At 43.8% G+C, this 21,501-nt stretch overlaps 1 protein-coding gene across 1 annotated transcript in view; it reads right to left on the bottom strand.

The window, feature by feature from the left end:
• The window catches only part of ZFYVE9 (zinc finger FYVE-type containing 9), a 1,427,803-nt gene that overhangs the window by 81,662 nt on the left and 1,324,640 nt on the right, over positions 1–21,501 (bottom strand). The window contains exon 17 of the mRNA XM_044086014.1: positions 2,825–3,001. Within this exon, the coding sequence (XP_043941949.1) occupies positions 2,825–3,001 (177 nt within the window). The remainder of the gene's footprint in view (positions 1–2,824; positions 3,002–21,501) is intronic.

The following is a 21,501-nucleotide window of genomic DNA, read 5'->3' as shown; positions in this document are numbered from 1 at the left end:
AAGTGACAATGGGGGACGTCATGGTCTGGGCCTAGGCAAGTGACACAGTAAGAGTAGAACTCTCTGAGTGGTATTTGCTTTCCACAGGTGAGACAATTATTAACTTTTTCTGACATCGGTTAGTGCAAGAAAAAAGGATCACCAACAGGGTACTTAGCTTTAGAAGACTTCACCTTCAATTCGGAAATGAAAACTCAGGTAGCAGCTGACTGGCACTCATGCTAACTGCTTCTGCTTCAGGCTCCATGGCAAGAAAGACTGATGTAACGGCACTGGCTGCCTTACTTTATACCACTGACGACCTGATGTCAGTCCTCAAGTGACAGCAACCAACGCAGAAATACTAAGTCTCTGGTATTCAGGCTGGCCGAGGGCTACCCTGGCAGGGATAACCCAAATGTGATGACTGCAACAGTGAAACACGAAGAACATCTTTTGTATACTGGCCGGATGTTCGCGAAGCAAGAGGAGTAAACCCATATGTTGAATACTGCAACATGGGAATAGAAGGACATCAGATAAACTCTCTTCACATGAATACCTGCAGCTCCAAGATCTTGCAGCAAAACCCATGGCTCCCATGAAAAACACCTTCCAAGAAACACACCAATGTTATCAAAACCAGCAGGTTCAAACATCAAATTAACAAGCATGCCTGTCATGAACTTCAGCTTCCTCAGATTTCAGGGGGTTCTTGAAAGGAAAAGGCAAAACTTATCTGAAAAAGTATATGACTAGTCAGTGCTGCTCATAAGTCTGTCTTCTACATGCTCATTGCTCCACTATAAGAATATATATATATATATATATATATATATATATATATATATATATATATATATATATATATATAGATATATTGTATTTTACTTGATTAGATACACTTGACTGAATAGTAATCAAACTAATCAGGAGAGGCCCCAGAAGCAGCCTCTGCTCTAAGGCCTTCAGAGCTGGAATACTATACAGATCTCCATCTACTCATTAAGATGTTTCTGTAGTGAGGAGAAGTGTAACCAAGGTAAGTCCACAGTGGAACACAAGACCTCAGCAAATGATGTGTCACTGGGGCAGAAGGAAGGAAGGGGAGCACTCACTCACACTGCCCATCTGTAAGACAAAGACCTCTGAAAGTTCAGTCAGCTCACATTAACTTCACAGGAAGGGGGTTCCATCTCTCACTTTAGCTCTGGCAGTGAGCTTGCCCATATTCTCATACTTGACTAAGCATGTAATTAGTGTATGTTTCATGTGTAGTGACAGAAAAAACAGATGTGCAAACATGAGCCCATTACAGTTGATGTGTGTGTGTGTGGGAGGGGGGGGGGGGGGCAGAGTGTCAAATTACCTAAATATGAGGACCTAGACCCCTCAGTTCAAAAATCCTAAGTCAAACATGTGCTTAATGTCTGGACTTTGAGACATAATTACTGGTGCAGGAAAACCCAACTTTTCTCCCACCTACCTGGGCCAACATACTCAGGCAAGCCTAAGGAAGACCCAGGGAGGCCCTAGTCCCCTGTGCTTCAGAAAACTAGCTGTGTGATTCAAATGATCCCCTCCCCAGGATCAGGAAAGCTGACCTTAACCTCTGAATAATCAAATGGAGGTTGTGTGGTGGTATTAAACTGGAATGCAACACCCACTCCAGGATGATCCTCCTTTATGCCACTCATTGTCTACCAAGGTGGACGGCTGGCACAGGTTTGAGTCTTGTGACTGATGGATTTTGCATCTGTATGAACTGGAAAGTCAATTTAATAATGGAGTCACCATCGGAAGGGCTTGGTTCAGGTATACCCTCTAAGCATCACTCCCTGTTACTGCGGCCTTTCTGTGTTCTAGGCTGCCTGTAAGACGTTTTCATTGATCCCTGCATAAAGAGACTGTAGATATACTTCTGATGGCAAGGAATGCCAGAAACTTCCTTTTTTGATGTCCTGGATGGCAGGTTTGTAATTTTTGCACTTACGGCAGTGCCCAGCAATGTGCTTTTACATCAGAGAAAATAGAAAATTCTGGTGCAGCTCCTAGCTAGTTATAAGTCAGGCAAAAGAACACTCAGTTGGCTTAAATCTATCTGATGAACATGGGAACTTTTAACCAAGGTGCACCAGGATCAACTGCCAAACTCTGCAAATGGCAGAAATGAACTGTGGAGCACAGTGGCGGGATATGCTTATGTAGTCAGGGTGTGATATCACGGCATTCACACACCCTATGAGGGGAATCATCTGAGGAAAACCGCTGGAAACCCATCCACAGGACCTATTCAAAGGAAGATGCCTCGTATTTGACTGTCCATTATTATAGTACAATATTGTCTCACTACCTCACAAACTCACACCTTTCAGACTTAAGGCTTTCCTTTTTATACTATTGTATCCATGAATATTATTTTCTTCCAGTATTTACAGCTACACATGAATACACTCTCAAAAGTCATTTAATTCTTACATGGAACTTATAGGGCAGCATGTTGTAACAGTGTAATGGTCTTACCATCCTATAACAGGCCTACTGCAGTATGGAGCCAGTTCCTATACATTTTTGACCAGGAATCCATGCATGCAACTGCTGTGCTTTTCTAAGGTTTTGTACAGCACTGTACATCCCCTTACTGTCTGAACTTCTTCTTGGGATGTGTGCTACAATGCCTACCCAATCTATGCCAAACTTCAATAAGCCTCTTACTGTGACAGAATTCTTTTTTTCACAATCATTCATATTATTCTGACAAGTATGCAATATCATCATTCTACTCCAACAAGGCACCAAAGAGTGAACACAAGACTTTATATAAATACACACACAAGCACACTACCTGGTCGGAGTCCAGTGTGACACGCAAGCCTAGTTTTGTCATGCCATCTTCTTTAAGCAGCTTAAGATGGGGACAAAGAGCCAAACAAAAAGCCTTGGCCACATTTTCAGTCAGTCTGCTGTGGTCAGCTGGGTCACCCAGTCCATTGAGCTGATCATCACTCTGCAGGAAAAATACCTAAGCAAAGATAAGAAAGACATTAGTTTTCCTGTCTGAATATTTGAAATGTTCTGAGTTTTCTATTGTCCCAGCTTTGAGTAAAACACTCAATCCAAATACAGAACACTGTAAATTTCATAAAGAATACTATTTAAGCAATACAGTCACTGCTGCAATCAGTACATCTGGGATCATTACTTTGAGACTATCTACACTTACTTATTGATAATTTATTGCACATTGCTAACCAGTCTAACACCACCAGGTAGATGTCATTTACAAATAGGAGGCAGGCAGAAAAAAATATCTGCAAAAAGGTTGTCTCTGGAATGCTTTCAGTATACTATGTAGTTGGCAATAACTACAGCAGATAAAACTAAAGGCACTTATTTCATCTTCATGGCAATCGTAATATAATAACGTAATTTCCCACAAAACATATCATAAGCATTTTATTAATATTTCTAGTATGAAGAGGTTTTCCAATACATTACTGGTTAGTGCGGAAGTGACTGAAAACAAAAAGACACTGAGTGTGGCACTCTTGAACAAGGGTGGTGGGGAAGAGGGTTTAGGAAAAATCCACAAAACCACACTTTTCTTAGCATAATAACAGTGGCAGGGAGTCTTGGAGAGAATCATGAAGGTAAGTCTGGCAGTATTTATACAGCAACCAACATGGGGGGGGGGGGCAGTGTTTAATGTAGGTGGTGAGTGTCTTTGAACTACTGAGGTTACTGCGTCTCAGGTTTGTGCCTCAGAGGCCCTTGAGGCTTGGTAATAGATTTCTTAAGTACCTCCCCACAGAAAAGCTTATGTTTTGGTAGCAGACATACTTGTGTAAAGAGAGAAAGAGTGGGTGCTGACAACTTGGTGAGTTCTGACAATATGTTTTTTGTGCAGGCTAGCCTCCAAATTTAGTAGATGTCAACACCCCCTGCATGCTGAATCAGTGACAGACAGACGTAAGCACTTGTCAATATGCAAGTGGCAGTTAGTGATAAGAAGCTGGTAACAAAAAGAGTAAGAAAAGACTGTGGTCCAGCAGCTTGCCGGATTTAGTGTATAGTAAGTCGGCTAACAATAACATAGATATAGTAGTTGTAGCAATGGGTAATGCATTTAGTTAGGAGTACCTAGCAAAGTGGTTTCCAAAATATGCTCTATCAGGCCAAGAGTCCAAGGGAGAGGTAGCATACCTGCCTGACAACTGGATGTGAAGGGCAGAATTATGAGTCACACTGACTAGTCAAACAGTTTCTCAGTGAAGTTTGGTCTTTTTCTTTGACCCCCTGCACTCTGTGGAAGATGAAGCTCATGACAAACATGCATGTTAATATGGTGTTTGAACCTGCTGGATTTGGTAACATTTTCATGTTTCTTGGAAAGTGTTTTTTATGGAAGCCATCATTTCTGCCGATAAGAAACTTTTAGTTATGTACTCACCATAACTTCAGATGTTTGGGATCCATCTCGCCTACATTCTGACTGATGGGTTCGGAGCCGATCCCTCGGCTCCGACCTCCGACTCGGCACGCTTATGCCAAAGAGCGAAGTCTCTTATTGGCTGAGCTTACTATATCCCAGGATGCACCACTACCAGTCCCCCAGATCTAGTTTGTCCGCATACATACACAGACACACACGCTGCTTATATAACATCGTCAGATGAAACAGTAGAACTCAAAACCGTTCAATTTCTTCTGATCTCCAAGGCAAGGGGAAGGAGGGTGGGTATTAGGAATATAGGCGAGATGGATCCCAAACATCTGAAGTTATGGTGAGTACATAACTAAAAGATGTTATGTGATCCTATCTCGCCTACATTCTGACTGATGGGACAGCGTCCCTAGCACCTGAATCCTGGGTGGCTCACTGGAAAACACTCCTGAGTACCGTGGAACCAAATGATGCTCGCCCTTTAGATGCCACATCCAATTTATAGTGGGAAATGAAAGTGTGCGGGTTGGACCAAGTAGCCGCAGCACAAATCTCAGAAATAGCGAGCTTGGAATGAAAAGCAATAGAAGTAGCCATAGCTCTGGTAGAGTGAGCTTTGATAGATGTTGTAAGTTGCTTATTTGAAGAGGAATAAGCCTGAGTTATGCAATCTCTAATTCATTTGGAGATAGTAGCTTTCATGATGGTTTTACCCAATTTATTATCTGAAAAGGACACAAACAACTGGTCTGTTTTTCGAATTTGTTGAGTCCTGTCTAGATAGAAGCGCAATTGCCTGTGAACATCCAATTTATGGAAGGTGTATTCTGCTTCATTTGAGAATTTTGGAAAGAAAACTGGTAGCTCTAGAGATTGTTGGAGACAGAGATTAGAACAAACCTTTGGAACAAAAGATGGATTAGGCCTAAGTGATACTCTATCCTTGTGAAAAATCAAGTACGGTGGTTTGATAGATGGGGCTTGAAGCTCTGAAATTCTTCTTGCAGAGGTAATTGCAACTAAGAAGGCAGTTTTCCAAGACAGATATTTTAACTCACATGTAGCAGCCGGTTCGAAAGGGGAAGATGTTAAGGCACGGTACCAAATCAAGATCCCACGGGGCAGGATGAAAAACTGGGGGTCTTAACAGCACAGCACCTTTAATGAAAGTTTTGCATAATCTGCTGCTCATCAACGGTGGATCCATGGATTCGTGAAATTTGGAGATAGCTGCTAGTTGGACTTTAATAGTAGAGACTGAAGATCCTTGAATAAACAAGGATGTTAAACATTTCAAGACCTCTGGTATCGGGCAGTGATAGGGTCTAAGCCCCTGAGTTGAGCCCAGATAGCAAACCTCTTCCACTTACTGAGGTACAATTTCTTAGTGGTGGGTTTGTGGGCCGAAGATAAAATGTGAATAACTTCCGGGTCTAAGTTGTGATTTCTGACTAAAGTCGGAAGTGGAGGAGCCAAGCTGTTAATTTCAAAGTGTGAAGGGACTGGTGTTGTCGTCCCGACTGATGAATCAGCAGGTCCGGAGTTAGATCCAAAAACCAAGGACCGTCCAGAGCATGTTTCTTTAGGTAGGGGAACCATACCTGACGAGGCCAGTGCGGAGCAATTAGTACCATTGTGGACCCCAATTGGGAAGCTTTCTGGATGACTTTGGGGAGGAGTGGAACCGGAGGAAAGGCATAAAGTAGTCCTGTTGGCCAAGGTTGGGCTAGAGCATCCGTAGCTGCCTCCCCCTGACGCGGAGTCAAGGAAAAGAACCTTTTGCACTTTGTGTTTTGTGGTGTTGCAAACAGGTCGCAGCACGGGTCCCCATCTTCTGAAAACCTGAGCTGCTACTGTTTCGCTCAGGGACCACTCGTGAGGAGAGAGAATCGTCCTGCTTAATCTGTCTGCCAAAATATTGGATTTCCTGGAATGTGGGTCGCTACCAAGAAACGGTTGGTAGCTACAGCCCATTCCCACACCCTCATGGCCTCTCTGCAAAGGGGTAAGATCTGGTCCCTCCTTGTTTGTTTAGATACCAGACCACCGACATGTTGTCTGTGTGGATGGTGATAATGCCTTGAGGGAGAAACTTGTGGAGGGCCTGTAGGGACAGAAGTACAGCCTTCATTTCCAATACATTGATATGGAGAAAGGTTTCGTCTGGAAGCCAAGAACCCTGAACTAACCTGCCCAGACAATGCCCCCCCACCCTGTCTGGGAGGCATCCGTTGTCAGGGTGGCCACCGGAGGGGGGATAACAAAAGGTCTTACCTGATTCAGATTGGATGACTGAAGCCACCAGCGGAGGTCCCGTTTGCACGTTTCTGTAATCAGTATGAGATGATTGAGGGGGAGATTCTGAAAAGACCATTGTGTCGATAACAGCCACTGAAGAATCCTCATGTGCAATCTTGCCAGTGGAACTAGGAGAACCATGGCAGACATCGAACCTAAAAGTTGCAGGACCATCCTGGCTGGGGCTTTGGATCTTGGAAGCAGGGCTTGGACTTGACCTTGTAAAGCTTGAGTCCTTTCGGTAGGAAGGAAGACGCGCATCAATTTTGAGTCTATCTCTGCTCCTATGAATCTTATGCGCTGAGAGGGCAGCAAGACAGACTTTGACCAATTGAATGTAATTCCCAGGGAAGCACCCAGGGAGATGGTGGCTTTTAGGTTGTCTATTAGTAGATGCCTGGTGGTGGCAGTCAGGAGCCAGTCGTCCAGATAGGGAAACACTTGGAATCCAAGACTCCTCAGGTGAGCAGTCGCTACTGCCAAACACTTGGTGAACACCCTGGGGGCTGTGGTGAGACCAAAGGGCAGTGCACAAAATCGGAAATGACTGTCTCCCAGGCTGAAGCGCAGATACCTCCTGGACGCCTGATGTATCGGTATGTGATAATAGGCGTCCTTGAGATCTATGGAGCACATCCAAACATCCTTCTCCAACAATGGGAGAATGGATTGTAAAGTGACCATTCGGAATTTGGACTTCATGACGGACTGGTTTAGTTTGCTGAGATCCAATATTGGTCTCAGGTCCCCTGTCTTTTTTGGCACTAAAAAGAACCTTGAGTAATTTCCAGATCCGATCTGGTCTGTGGGGACCGGTTGGATGACTCCTTTTGCTAGCAGCTTTGAAGCTTCTGCGGCTGCAATTTCCCTTTGACTGGGTGGTGGGTCCGGGATTTTTGGACGGTGGGGGTGAGTGTGTGAAGGGAATGGTGTAACCTCCGGCAATAATCCGAAGCACCCATCTGTCCTGAGTGATAGACTCCCAGGCTTTTAGGTGCTTGGCAACGGCACCCGACTGGCTCCGGAGCAGCACAGCCGGGCAATCCCTCATGAAGTGTGGGAGGCTGAAGAGCCACGAAAGGACTCGCGGTCTCCAGAATTGCGGGGCCCTCTGCCGCCTCTGGGACGGCGTCTCCCAGAAAAATTTCCCCGTCCTCTGCCTCTGGAAGGGGAATCTTCCTGCTGTTGAGGAAAAAACTTCAGTGATTTGCGGAACCACATCTTCCCTCCTCCTTTAGCCTTGGGATAAGGCTGAAAGGGAGTGGAATAACGTGCACCTACGGCAGATAAAGTTTTTCCCTCTTGCTCACAGCGGGTAAGAGTGTCTTTTACCTTAGGTCCAAACAAAGAGGACCCATCAAAGGGAGCGTTGGCGAAGGAAGACTTGAAGGCCTCCGCGAAATGACACAAACGGAGCCAGGCTTGTCTCCGTAGAGCTACGCCTGTGCCTGCCGCTCTGCCCGCCTTCGCCACATATGAAATGAGCCTTATGGACGAGTTAGAAATCGAGGTAAGGATAGCCAACTGAGAGCTAACCGACTGGGCTAGCTGCTCAGGTAGGTTACCTGAGAGGGAATCTGACAGCTCCTTGACCAGATCCCTCTGTAGCCTGGTAAAATGTGCCAAATAATTCAGGGACCTTAGTGTAAAGGCCGCTGAAGTCAGGGTGCGCTTCCCTGCATCGTCCATGCTCCTAGACTCCTTATTAGGAGGATGGACGGACGTTGAAGCCTCTGCCACGTCCTGTTGTGTAGCAGATGCCACCACCATGGCATCTACAGCCACGCCTTTTGTCAAGAACTCCTTCTCGGGTGGGGCAGACAAAAATTTGTTAGGGCGAGAAGGCACTGGTTCCACAGTATCTGGATGTTCCCACGCCCTCCGACAAACCAAGTCCAGGAGCTCATCGAAGGGCGGAGACACCCAGGAGGTGGAGGGCTGAGCCCCAAAGGCCTTGAGAAGCACTGACTCATCAGCAGAGGGGGGTTTGTATATCCAGCCGCCTCGTTGCTTAAGGATCTCTAAAATGTCTGCGAATGAGACATCATCCGAGGACGACTTTGGGGACCCCTCCGCATCATCAAGATCAGTGTCCGATGTAAGAGACTCTGGGGAGTCCACATGCTTCCTCTTGCATGATCTCTTCCTTGGGGGCTCCTCCGAAGAACCCTCAGGAGGAGGGGAACCCCCAGTGGGGGTAACCTCATGCCCCGGGGCTCCGCTGCCTAGGCACAGGGGAACTGCCAAAGACCCAGTCTCCACGCCCAGGGAAGGTGCCGGTAAAGCCATAGAGATGGCCGAAGAAGACTTGGCCAAGGCACTCCTCATAGCTCTGAAAGCCGGACCCCCAGAATCCTGGGAGTGTCTGGTCCCCGGAGCCATGATAGCAGACGGAAGTCCTGCAGCCGAAGCACCGAGAGGGAGGCTCGGAACCGACAGCATTGGTCCCGAAACGTCACCCCCAGGTCCGGCCGAAGAAGTCCGCGTGCCAAACTCGGACCCGAAGGCCGGGGTTGGAGTAAGGGTCGGAGCCGACCCTAGGATCTCCACCGGCTCCAACAGCACCTGCTCCGACGGAGCCGAAGCGGTCGGAGGAGGAATGGCAATGGAATGGGCTATTGGCTCCGAAGCCAATTGGGTCGGAGCCGAAACAAATTTTTGAAAGACTGGGGACTGGAACAGTCTTTGGAGCACCCTGTCTATGTCCGAATCTGACATCCTCGATGACCTAGAGGAGACTGAACGGGTTCGAGTTGGCCTCTCCAATGGCCCCAAGGGGCTAGGGGACCGGCTCCGAGGCGACTCGATAACTATATGCGCCGAAGGAATGCACAAGCCAGTTTCCATCGGTGCCGAGGAGGACTTAGGCGCCGAGGAGGAAGTGTCTGAGCGGACAACCTTCATCGGCTCCGAGATCAGTGGAGCCGATGAAGGTGACCCGCCTCTCGATGCCCCAGCCATCGGCTCCGAAGCCAGAGGAGTCGAAACTGGAGGCATCGAGGCAGACCGTTCCGCCCTCGGCTCTGAAGTCCTTGGAGCCGAAGGAGAAGCCTGTCTATGTCTTTTGGCGGTCGGGTCCGACGGACTGGTCGGAGCCGACGCCCTTTTCTTTTTAGCAGGAGAAGGAGAGGATGCTAAAGCTTCTTCAAAAGAGGGTTTTATAAGGCCTTTCAATATAAGCTTATTTTTCCTCTCTTGGAGGACCCTCGAGGAAAAAGCGTGACACACGCTGCAGGACTCCTGCAAATGTTTGGCGCCCAAACAATATACACAGAGAGAGTGGTCATCCGTGATAGACATTTTAAAACTACATTTAGTACACTTCTTAAAGCCCGAAGGCCTAGGCGCCTGAGACATTATAAGTAGAATTGAGTAACTCTCTCACAGACAAAACTCTTTTGAAAAAGACTGACACTACAAGGATTAACTTGCCGTTAAGAATGACAGCCAGCAATTAACTTAAGGCCAACTGAAGACATACAACAGTGAATATATCTAAGGGAATCCAAGAACCCCTAAAGGTTCAAAAGGGATTGACTGACAGGGAAGGCCCTACAGAACAAGGGGGCCTGTAGCCAGAACAAGCACCAATCACACACAAATTTTCCACAAAAAATTTTCAAAACACACACAACAGCACAGAGTAGCCGCTAAAACAGCTTTTTGTTAAACAATTAGCAAATTTCTGACAGAAAAAGTTAGTGAAAAGACACTACTTAGCTCAGCCAGCTCGAGACCACGTCTTTGCTAGTTAGCGGCAAATGAGATCTGGGGGACTGGTAGTGGTGCATCCTGGGATATAGTAAGCTCAGCCAATAAGAGACTTCGTTCTTTGGCATAAGCGTGCCGAGTACCATCAGTCAGAATGTAGGCGAGATAGGATCACATAACATCCAAGTGTTTACTTAGACTAAACACCTGGAAAAGAAATCAGTAAAGAAGCTACTCACTAACCTTGGTAATCATTAGAAGCAGCCACTATAATGGGGCCCATACCTCTTAACTGTACTGAATTCCTATGTATTTCCTCATTTGGGGCTCAAAATAATAGGGTGCCACAAATTCCCAAGTGGCCCCTTTAAATCCCGATTCCGTTTTCATACAGTGCATTACGGTACCCATGCTGCCACTACTTAAAAAGTGTCACAGATTTTGAGTCTTTGCCCACAACTATAACACATCTGTAACAAAATATTGAGAGTACTCGTAATTTAGACAAAAAAATTGTTTTTATGTGTATTTTTTATATTCTGTAGAGACCCTACTGTTAGATTACTGCATAATCTTAACCTGCTGACTTTACTAAATGAATTGTTAAACTATACCTGACTTATGTTTCCATGGAACTTATATCTCTGTATGATATTTATTTTGAAATTTCTTGTATATCATGCTGCTGGAGCTTTTCTCCCCGGGCCTCTGCTGACAATGGTTATGTGTCCATTCAGACTTTCCCAGTTAACAAATGTAAAATAAAATAAATAAATACATAAAATAAAATCTTCTCTACAAAGTTACAAAAAATATGCAAAACTGCTTGCTACTAATCTGAAAATCAATTTGCTACAGTTAATCACTAGGCGCATTAGCGCGACCACAAATGCAGTATTGGCTGCCGCTGTGAGTCTATTTCCTGAAGTAATGTGCGCATTTTGTAAAAGAATATCACACTGGGGAGGGGGGAGAGTAATGTAGTATACTGAGTTCTGCTATCCAGTCAACCTGAAGACTAAAAAGCGAATGTGAAGTACTTCAGTGTTCAAGAAACAAATGTGAACCTAAAGAATATAAATTGTCTCTTTGTTTTTTCTCAAATTAGTGAAAAGAAAAAAACATACACTTTTTAATATATATTTTCTTTCCCTTTTTGACACAATCAAGTTTTTAAATGTGTAATTGGAGAAGTGGACTTTGGAAAAGGCACCTTAGAATAGCATCTTGAGTTGTATGGCTAAGTGAAAAACTGCTATCTTGTACACCTACAAAATAAAATAAAGAGGATAACTTTTTTACTCCAACCTATCACTTTATGATGAAAATGCATGGATGCATTTTCAAACAGAAACAAAATAGCAGTTCAGCTCCTGTCTGCTCCTAGTGATAATACCAAATCAGAAGTTCAGCATGGCCCACACTGAGAAAAGTTGTGTTCACTGTCATCCACCTGCTATAAAAATGCAAACATTAAGAGTGCACGTCACACCACATTAAACAAGACATTCCCTTAGGTGCAGCAGAGGCTCTTTTACACATGTGGAGTGAACGGGTCATGGTGACTAGCAGAAAAGCTTGTAAAGCTGAAAGGGAGAAGCTTCCCTAGTATTTACTTCATGGTTTCTTCATCAGGAAACTGCACACCTTGATTTGTGTAATGGAATACCAATTAACCTTTCCCTGAACAGCAGAGGCAGTCATCTAAAGGTTCGTATTATTAAGCATCCTAACCATTTTAACACGCAAAAAGTCAGTGTCTGTATGCAGCATTTTGTTTTTGTCATCATATGGCCTACAAGTCTGTGAATACAGACAACTTTACAAAGAAAGTTAAAAGAAGCTGAATTCAAAACAAGAGTAACATTTACACTCACTCATAAGTACTTCTTTCAGTTTGAGATCACAGTTAATCTATTTATAGTTAGCGTACCTTTAAAATGTTGTGTTGTTGAAAATGCACCCCAGTATCAGGAGATGAAAACAGCAGCTCATACCTACTTAGAAACACCATAATGAAATGTACAGCATGCGCACTGGAAAATAACTTCCGGAGTGACTAGGTAATGTGACAGAAGATGGTTGTGGAGATGTTGAGTGACTGGATGAATTTTGTTTTGGGCTATACTTCTTAATTTGCAGATATGGATAAGTACAACGGTTCCCAAAAAGGGATCATCAGACTGAAAAAAATCTGGGCACCTAATTAGCATAAATATGAATACTGTGAAGGACTTTATACTCTCTACTTTCAGTAGGAGTGCAGGATTTACTCAGAAACGCAACTTTGAAAAAAGGAGTGAAAGATGATGCAATTATTTACGCATATTATGAAAAGGATCAGCCAAAAATGTAAGCAAAGTTTGAAAGGGACAGTGTATAATCTGTAAATTAATTATACTGGGAAAACTCTAATTTGCTAAGTCAATTATTTTTGCTTTTGAAAAAAGGTGAAGGAACTGTAGGTCCTTTTTCTTTAATTCACTTGTGCCACCAATGCGATGGTCAGTCACATACTCTGGTTTCTTGTGTACTAAACTTCAAAATCTTGTGGGTTGGGGGTGGCAGATGATGGGATTCAGAAAATCACAGAAAGGGGTTGAAAGTAGGTGCTTACCTCAAAAATAAGAACATCCTTAGCTCTCAACCAATCAGGGACAAATATGAGCAGAATTATTAACTTGAAACACTGGCATAGTACGGGAATGTGAATTATTATGTGTTTTCTGAAGTAAAATACATCAGTATCTCTAATTACTGACAGTATTTATTACATGTAATTCAGCGCTTTTCCTCCTGATATTACCAGTTTTAATTAAGAGGGGCACAGCTAAAATTTGAGACAAAATCAGAGACAGTTGAGAGGAATGAGAAAAAGAAGTTATGTACTTACCATAACAGTCCATGTGAGTTGTTCATCTCGCCTTTATTCTTACAGATGGGTCCGGAGCCGATCCTCGGTTCCGAGAAAGCCTACTACAAAGCTCGAGGTCTTCAGATGGCTCGAGGCCAAGTCCCTATCCCATGATCCACCTAGAGTTACCTCAGATCTTGTTTGCTGCGTATAATAACACGTCATTCTAGAGAAAGCTATAGAACGGATGAGCAACCAGGAAGAATACAGCATCTCGGTCTTCGAAAAACCCTGGAGGGGGTAGGAGGGTGGGAAGTAAGAATGAAGGTGAGATGAACAACTCACATGGAACGTTATGGTAAGTACATAACTTCTTTACGTGAAGTTGTTCTATCTCGCTGTTCACTCTTACGGATGGGTAGCGTCCCAAGCACCATCTATCTCGGGCGGCTCACGGGAGTATGTTTTTCAGTTGACCCAAAGGAGGCCCTGTCAACTTTGTAATGAGTGATAAAGGTATGAGGTCTTGACCAAGTGGCTGCTGCACAAATGATATCTATAGGAAGTCTGGCAGAAAAGGCAGAGGATGTGGACACTGCTCTAGTAGAATGAGCCTTAATTTTTTTGTTGTAAGGGCATATTAACAGTTGAATAAGCAAATGTGATACAATCAGATAACCACTTAAGAGTTGTTTTGGCCACTGGCATACCTTTTCTGGAGTCTCAAAAGGAAACAAAAAGCTGTTCAGATTTCCTAAAATCTTTTGTTCTATCCAAGTAAAACCTGAGCTGTCTATGAACATCAAGTTTGTGCAGCATATATTTTAAGTTGTTGGGAGTGATTGGGGAAGAATACTGGCAAATCAATAATTTGATTAAGGTTAGCTTCAGTACAGATTTTAGGCAAAAAGGAGGGGTTAGTTCGAAGTGAGACTGTCAGCATGGAAAATCAAATAAGAAGGCTTAATGGACAAGGTTTGAAGGTCTGACACTCTACGGGCAGAAGTAATAGCTACTAAAAAGATAGTCTTCCATGACAAATATTTCAAATCACATGAGGAAGCTGTTTCAAATGGAGGGAGAATAATGCAAGAAAGCATAAAATTTAGATTCCATGGGGTATACGGAGATTTCACAGGTGGTCTGAGATGAAAGGTTCCTTTGAGAAAGGCTTTAGATAGTTTGTGTGACATAATGTTCAATTCTTCAAATCCAATGTGAAAATTAGAGAGAGCAGCAAGTTGAACACGAACCGCTGCTGCTCCTTTGTTGAAAATTATGGTCAAGAACTCTAGCATAGAGGCCATAGGGGCTAGGTAGGGATCAATGTTGTTTTGAGAGGCCCATATAGAAAATTTTTTCCATTTGCTAAGATATAGCTTCCTCGTAGAGGATTTAGAATTTGCTGCATCTCATTAGAAAGGTTATGGAACCTAGCTATGATGGGAATTGGAGCAGACAGGCTGTCAGCTTCAGGGACTGAAGAGAGGGATGAAGTTCTCCCGATGAGTGCGTCAGAAGATCTGGAACTGGATCCAGAATCCTGGGGTCCTCCAACTGATGAAGTCAAAGGAAGGGGAACCAAATCTGACGAGGCCAATGAGGGCTATTAGAATGTTGGTCCTTCCCAGGTCTTTAGCTTTCTGTAGTATTTTGGGTATCAATGGAATTGGTGGGAATGCATAGAGGAGACCCGGAGGCCAATCGTGTACGAGTGCGTCCCTTGGGGCTTTTCCCAGAGTAGGAATCAGGGCAAAGTAGCTTCTGCATTTCATGTTCATGTGGTTGGCGAAAAGGTCGCAGCAAGGCTGGCCCCACCTGTGGAATATCCTGTCCGCTATTTCTTTCCTGAGGGACCACTCGTGAAGCAACAAAATTGCTCTGCTTAGCTTGTCTGCTATCACATTGGATTTCCCCGGGGTATGTGTTGCTAACAGAAAGCCCTGGGTGGATATAGCCCACTGCCATACTCTTAGGGCCTCGCGACAAAGGGGGTAGGACCTGATTACTCCTTGTTTGTTCAAGTACCAGACCACTGACATGTCTGTCTGAATCGTAACTGTACTCAGAGGAAGAGAATCCTGGAAGTACTGCAACACTAAAGGTACTGCTCTCATCTCTAGGACATTGATATGCAGATGTGTCTCTTGATCAGTCCATGTGCCTTGGGCTGTTCTTCCCTGAAAATGCCCCACCAATCAGGGAATCGTCCTTGGTCACTGTGGCCGCTGGTGGGGGAAGAACAAAAGGATGACCTATCATGACATGAAAGAGATGTCAACCACCACTGAAGATCCTTTTTGCATGTGTTTGTGATCATTATAAGATGAGACATTGAGAGCTCTTGGTAAGACCATTGAGTGAACAGCCATTGCAGAATCTGCATGTGCATGTGACCCAACGGTATGGCTAATATTGTAGCTGCCATCATGCCTAACAATTTTAGTACTTCTGATGCTGGGCCCTTGTTTTTGGATATGATATTGTGGACCTGCTGACAGAGTAGTAAGACTCTTTCTGCTGGAAGTCTCAAGAGTGGTGGTGGTGGTGTCCAATTCTGCTCCGATAAAAACAGTATGTTGCGATGGCGACAAGGCAGATTTTCCTGAGTTTATTGTAATGCCCAGCTGACTGCAGAGTGAAAGCGTGATTTCCCTGGATTGTATGAGTTGATGCCTGGTGGTGGCAGTGAGGAGCCAATCGTCTAGGTAAGGAACACTCTGGGGGCTGTAGTGAGACCAAAGGGCAGGGCTTGAAACTGGTAATGATTGGCTCCCAGCTGGAAGCGCAAATGATCCCTGGATGGTCTGGCCATTTTTATGTGGTAGTGCACATCCTGAAGATCTATCGAGCATATTCAACTGTCTTTCCCTAAAAAGGGAAGTATCGACTGAAGCGTGACCATCCTGAACTTCTCATTCTTGACAGATCTGTTTAGTCTGCTGAGGTCCAACATAGGTCTCCAGTCCCTGTCTTTTTTGGAACTAAAAAGAATCTTGAGTAAGTTCCGGATCCTATCTGGTCTGCTGGGACTAGTTGGATTACTATCTGTTAGCAGCGATCGGACCTTTACTGTTGCCTTTTCCCTGTAACTTGGTGGAACATCCAGGATTTTTCTTGTCAATGGAGGGTGTGTGGCAAAAGGAATGAAATATCCTCTGGAAATGATTACTTTGTACCCAGTTGTCTTTTATTACTTTGAGCCAGGCGTCTGGATACAAAGATAAGCGACCCCAGACTGTCTCCAGAGTAGGACAGTCGGGCCTCCTTTCAGGAGTGTTGGTAGGGCTTCCCAAAGAACTGATCTCTGTCGCCCTGGTTTTGCAGACCCCCCTCTGCCATGAGGGCGGCGTCTTCCGTTATTGCCCAATCCAGTGCCCCTGGAGGGGGGTTCACCACGTGTGTCCTGAAAGGCTCCTTGGGCTTTTCGGAACCACATCTTTCCTCCCCTTTGACCCTTGGGGTAGGGTCTGGTAGGGGTGGAAAAATGGACTCCGACAGCACATAGAGTCTTTCCTTCCTGCTCACACACACCTGGTCAAAGTTTCCTTTACTTTGGGCAGAAAAGGGACAAGCCATCAAAAGGGGTACTTAAAAAGGATAACTTAAAGGGCTCCGCGAAGGAACACAAGCACATCCAGGAGAGTCTCCTAAGAGCAATTCCTGTACCCGCTGCCCTGCTCGCTCCATCAGCCGCATAGGAAATGAGGCACATGGACACGTTTACTTTGGAGTTGAGGGTAGCAAGCTGGGAGGCAACTTTATCTGAAGCTCCTGCAGCTATTGTACCCTGAAGAATATCTCCGAGCTCTTTTAGGAGATGTCTTTGCAGTCTAGTAAAATGGGTTAGATAGTTGAGCAAACGCAGTGCAAAAGTCACTGAACTGTAAGTGCGCTTCCCATACCTATCCATGATTCTAGAATCTCTGTTAGGAGGATGGATAGAGGAGGAAGTTTCTGAAATTTCCTTTTTGGTGGCTGCTGCCACTACCATGGCATCAATTGGCACATCCTTAGTAAGAAAAGATTTGCCTTGAGGGGCTGAAATAAATTTATTAGGCCTCCTGGGGACAGGCTCCATGGTGTCCAGAGACTCCCACTCCCTTCTTGAGACCAGCTGCATAAGTTCATCCAAGGGCGGAGACACCCAAGAGGTGGAGGGCCGAGACACGAAAGCCTTCAGGAGAACAGACTCGTCTTTAGTCGGGTTGGTGGACTGCCAGTGACCCCTGTGCCTAAGGATTTCTAATATCTCAGCAAATGAGATATCCTTAGAGGGGGACAGTGGGGACCCTTCTAATTCATCCAAGTCAGTATCGGATGTGAGGGACTCCTGTGGGAAGTCTAAATGCTTCCTCTTACAGAGTCTTTTCTTGGGAACCTCATCAGTGGGGGCTTCTGGTGAGGTCTTGGAAGAGTAGGGGCCACCCAATGGTGGCTTCCTGAAGCTCTGGGTCTCTACACTTGGCAAGGATCTGTGAAGCAGAAGCAGACACAGGCGCTTTTGGGGAGGAGGTAGCCAGACCTGAAGTCGAAGATGTCTTAGGAGACATAACTCTCCTCATGTCTTCGAAGGCACCTCTGCTCCGATGAGAAGGGACTGACGGATCCGAGGAAACCATCAATACTCCCGGCACGAGGACAGTGGGCTCCGAGCCAGAGGTAGGAGCCGAGCTCATCCGAGCCGGAGCCCCGAGAGGCAGAATTGGAACCGACAAGTCGGTCTGACTATCCTCCCTGGACCCGACCAGAAAGTGTCGGCTCCTATATTCCTCAATCGGTGCCGAGGACGTCAGAGTAAACTGAGCCGAAGACACTGGAGCAGGTGTCGGCTCTGAAGGCTCAACGATCATCAAGTACAACTCCTCTGGCTCCGAACGACTGGTATGGCTCCGAGGAGGAAGAGTAGTAGATGGTAAAAGTGTCTTCAGTTCCGAAGCCTTATGGGTCAGAGCCGGTAAGAATTTAGCAAAGGTTGGTGCCTGAAAAAGCTTCTGCACCACATGAACCACATCCAAATCAGAAAGGCTAATTGAAGACCGAGATGAGTGGATAGAAGGAGGTACAGATTGCAGGAATGGAGACTCAGGCACTTTGGATACTGGTTCCAAAACCGGGGACCGGCTCCAAAAGGACAAGACGGTCAGCTCCAAGGTCTGTGGAATTGACATTGAAGACTTTTTTGATTTCTTTCCCTCAATAGTAGAAGTCTTAGAAGACTTTGAGGATTTGCTGGACCCATCCTGGTCACTAAAAGCTTCTTGAAAGGAAGGTTTAACTAAGCCTCTGTTTATTAACTTTCTCTCCTGGAGAACCCTAGAAGAGAAAGAAAGACAGATGTAGCAGTTTTCCTGGAGATGCATTGCTCCCAAACAATAAACATAGTTCACATGACTGTCAGTGACAGACATTTTCTGCCCACATTTAGGACATTTCTTAAACCCTGATTTAGGGTGTTTGTCTTTATCATCAGCCATTCTGTAATACACAATGTCAATAGGGTGCAGTAAAAACTAGACACACCCAAACCAGAAATAACAAACAAGCCCTTTTAAAACTATGGGCTAAATATTAATCAGCACACACACACACACACACACACACACACACACACACACACACACACACACACACACAAATATTTATCTAAACTCTAAAGAGTAAATATGTGAAAGTTGTGACAGAAATATAAATGCACACAACTACAATATAAACTACTAATACACACACTTTAATCTCGAAGACTAATTATTTCAAAGCTGTGACAGAAAGTCACTATTTAAACTCTTAAGACTAAATCTAACAAGCTATCAGCACACAACTATAATCTAAACACTAATAAAGATTAAACAAGGCCTAAAATAAATGAGGCCAAGAGAGCTAAATACTAGATTAAGAAAAAAGGCATACCAAGGGAATGGAAACTACACAAAAAGCTATAAGAGCTTATCTAAAGATATATAGCAGAAATTTTTATCAATAAAATAAGATATTTTCAATAAAATAAAGTTTTTACTGGCCCGAACTAGCGGGAACCTCCGATCTATTGCAGCGGCAAACTAGATCTGAGGTAACTCTAGGTGCATCATGGGATAGGGACTTGGCCTCGAGCTATCTGAAGACCTTGAGCTTTGTAGGAGGCCGACTCAGAGCCGAGGATCAGTTCCGAGCCCATCTGTAAGAATGAACGACGAGATAGAACAACTTCACATCATCTGATCTGAGTTATAAAAAGTAAAGGAATTAACATACGAATTAGCAGTTTGGGTTGAAAATTGTGACATTTTGACTGTGCACTGAAAATAATTCTAAATGCTTGCTATTTTCCCTCTTCTCAAATGCTAATGATAATTTGACTGGATATAGTAATATTGTCCATGCTGTATTATATTTAAATGTTATCCATGCTATATTTTATTCCAGTACCATCCACATTTTCCTAACTCTGAAATACTGGTGCAACTTGTTTGGCTGTACTAAACATATTATAGTGTTAAATATAAATAATAGCACAAGAAATCCGTATAATACATAAAACAATGGGGGAACAAAGGTCCAAAACTATGAACTGATTTTAAGTATTGCTTTTATAAACTTAGAAAGGTGCTTGAACAGAACAGCATACATTTTTTGAAGGATATCAAGTCTGCAGCTCAAATGTATGTTACTATTTAATGACTTTAGTCCTCAGTGATTTGACAGAAAACCACATATTTTATGAGCAGCATACCAAAGATATGAGGCAAAAAACTGGACAGTTGAGAGTTTATGAAATATACGTCATGATACATACATGTTTTGCTACATGGAATATTGTACCATGGTGGATGAGCTGGCAGGGGAATGTGGAATTGTAGCAGCAGCAGCATATATCAAAACAAGGACTGCAATTTCCAGAGGATATGTTAATGGAAGAAGATACAGGGACATGAACATGCTCCACTGAGTGCATGAGGGACAGGAGTACTACAGAGAGAGTTGTGATCTGGAAGATCTTGGGAGGAGCTATGTAGCAGAGGACTCTGCTCACAGCAAGGGCTCCTTGAAGAAAGGCAGTTTGGACAAATACTCTGAGGCTGGAAGAAGGGCCTACATATGAAAGCTGAAAGGATGACACTTCTTAAAAGCTGTTAGGAGAAACCACCTACTTGGATGTTAAATGAAATGTAGCTGTTAAATCTTGAAGAGGGAAGCTGTGAATTCACTTCTTATTTGGAAGGTAATCTATGCTAAAAAATGTGCGTGCTGCTGATTACATTGGGGAACATTTTTGAATTTCAAAGACTGAATCTTTTTGTTTACTCCATATGTACCCATATTCTCAAAAATAAGTCAGGATTTGTTTTCCTTTAATGTAATTTATGTGGAAACCTGCAATGACAGCATTTTCTATTTACAGTGATTCTGACATCCTGTCATATATACTGGAATTAAGAAGACAGACCTGGATAGAGCTAAAATGCGAGTGCAATTTGAGGACAGTTAGAGGTATGAGTCAGTGCACAATATCAGCAGTTACCAGATTTGCTTACAAAACCTACTAATGTTCATCTACAAGAGTACAAGGTTTCTGAATCAGATTTATTTCATCCATTGATCAGAATGACCTGATACCCACATATTGACAACTGTAGCTTGTTATACCAATGATTGTTATGACAGACTTTCATTTCCTATTATGATTAATAGAGTGCACATTTCTTTTATATATGATGTTACAGTTACTGATGTATGTTATTTTAATGAATATATGTAAGTGTGCAGCTAACGTGACATCAGTATGTACATGTTAGAAGTGTGGTTGGGCAGAAAGTAGAATTCAAAGTGTTTTACATGGCTATTGCCTACTACTTCCCTTAAGATTTTTTGTTAATACTGTAAAGGGATTTTAACTAGTGTTTCTGTGTGAATGTATGTTTTCAAAGTTAATGTTAAATTGGGGAACATTTGCACAATTATTTGAATGTTGTTATCCCACAATTCCATTGGAGTAGGCAGAGTTATACTATTATACATGCAAATTTTATGAAGATTAGTATTCACATTTTTAACCAGCTGTACCCACTTTTCATGGGCCTTTGTCCAGATTTTTGATGTCTCTAGGTTGAGAGGTATGATGGGGCCATCACAAAAAATAAATGGATGGAAGTTTTCTAAAGTTCACTGAACTGAAAGTTGCTCACAACTATGAGCACGCTAAATGCACATCCTTGAA

This window comes from Protopterus annectens, chromosome 10.part0 (assembly GCF_019279795.1).
Source record: "Protopterus annectens isolate FY-2018-M chromosome 10.part0, PAN1.0, whole genome shotgun sequence".
Lineage (NCBI taxonomy): Eukaryota > Metazoa > Chordata > Ceratodontiformes > Protopteridae > Protopterus > Protopterus annectens.
This window is presented reverse-complemented; position numbering and strand designations above follow the sequence as displayed.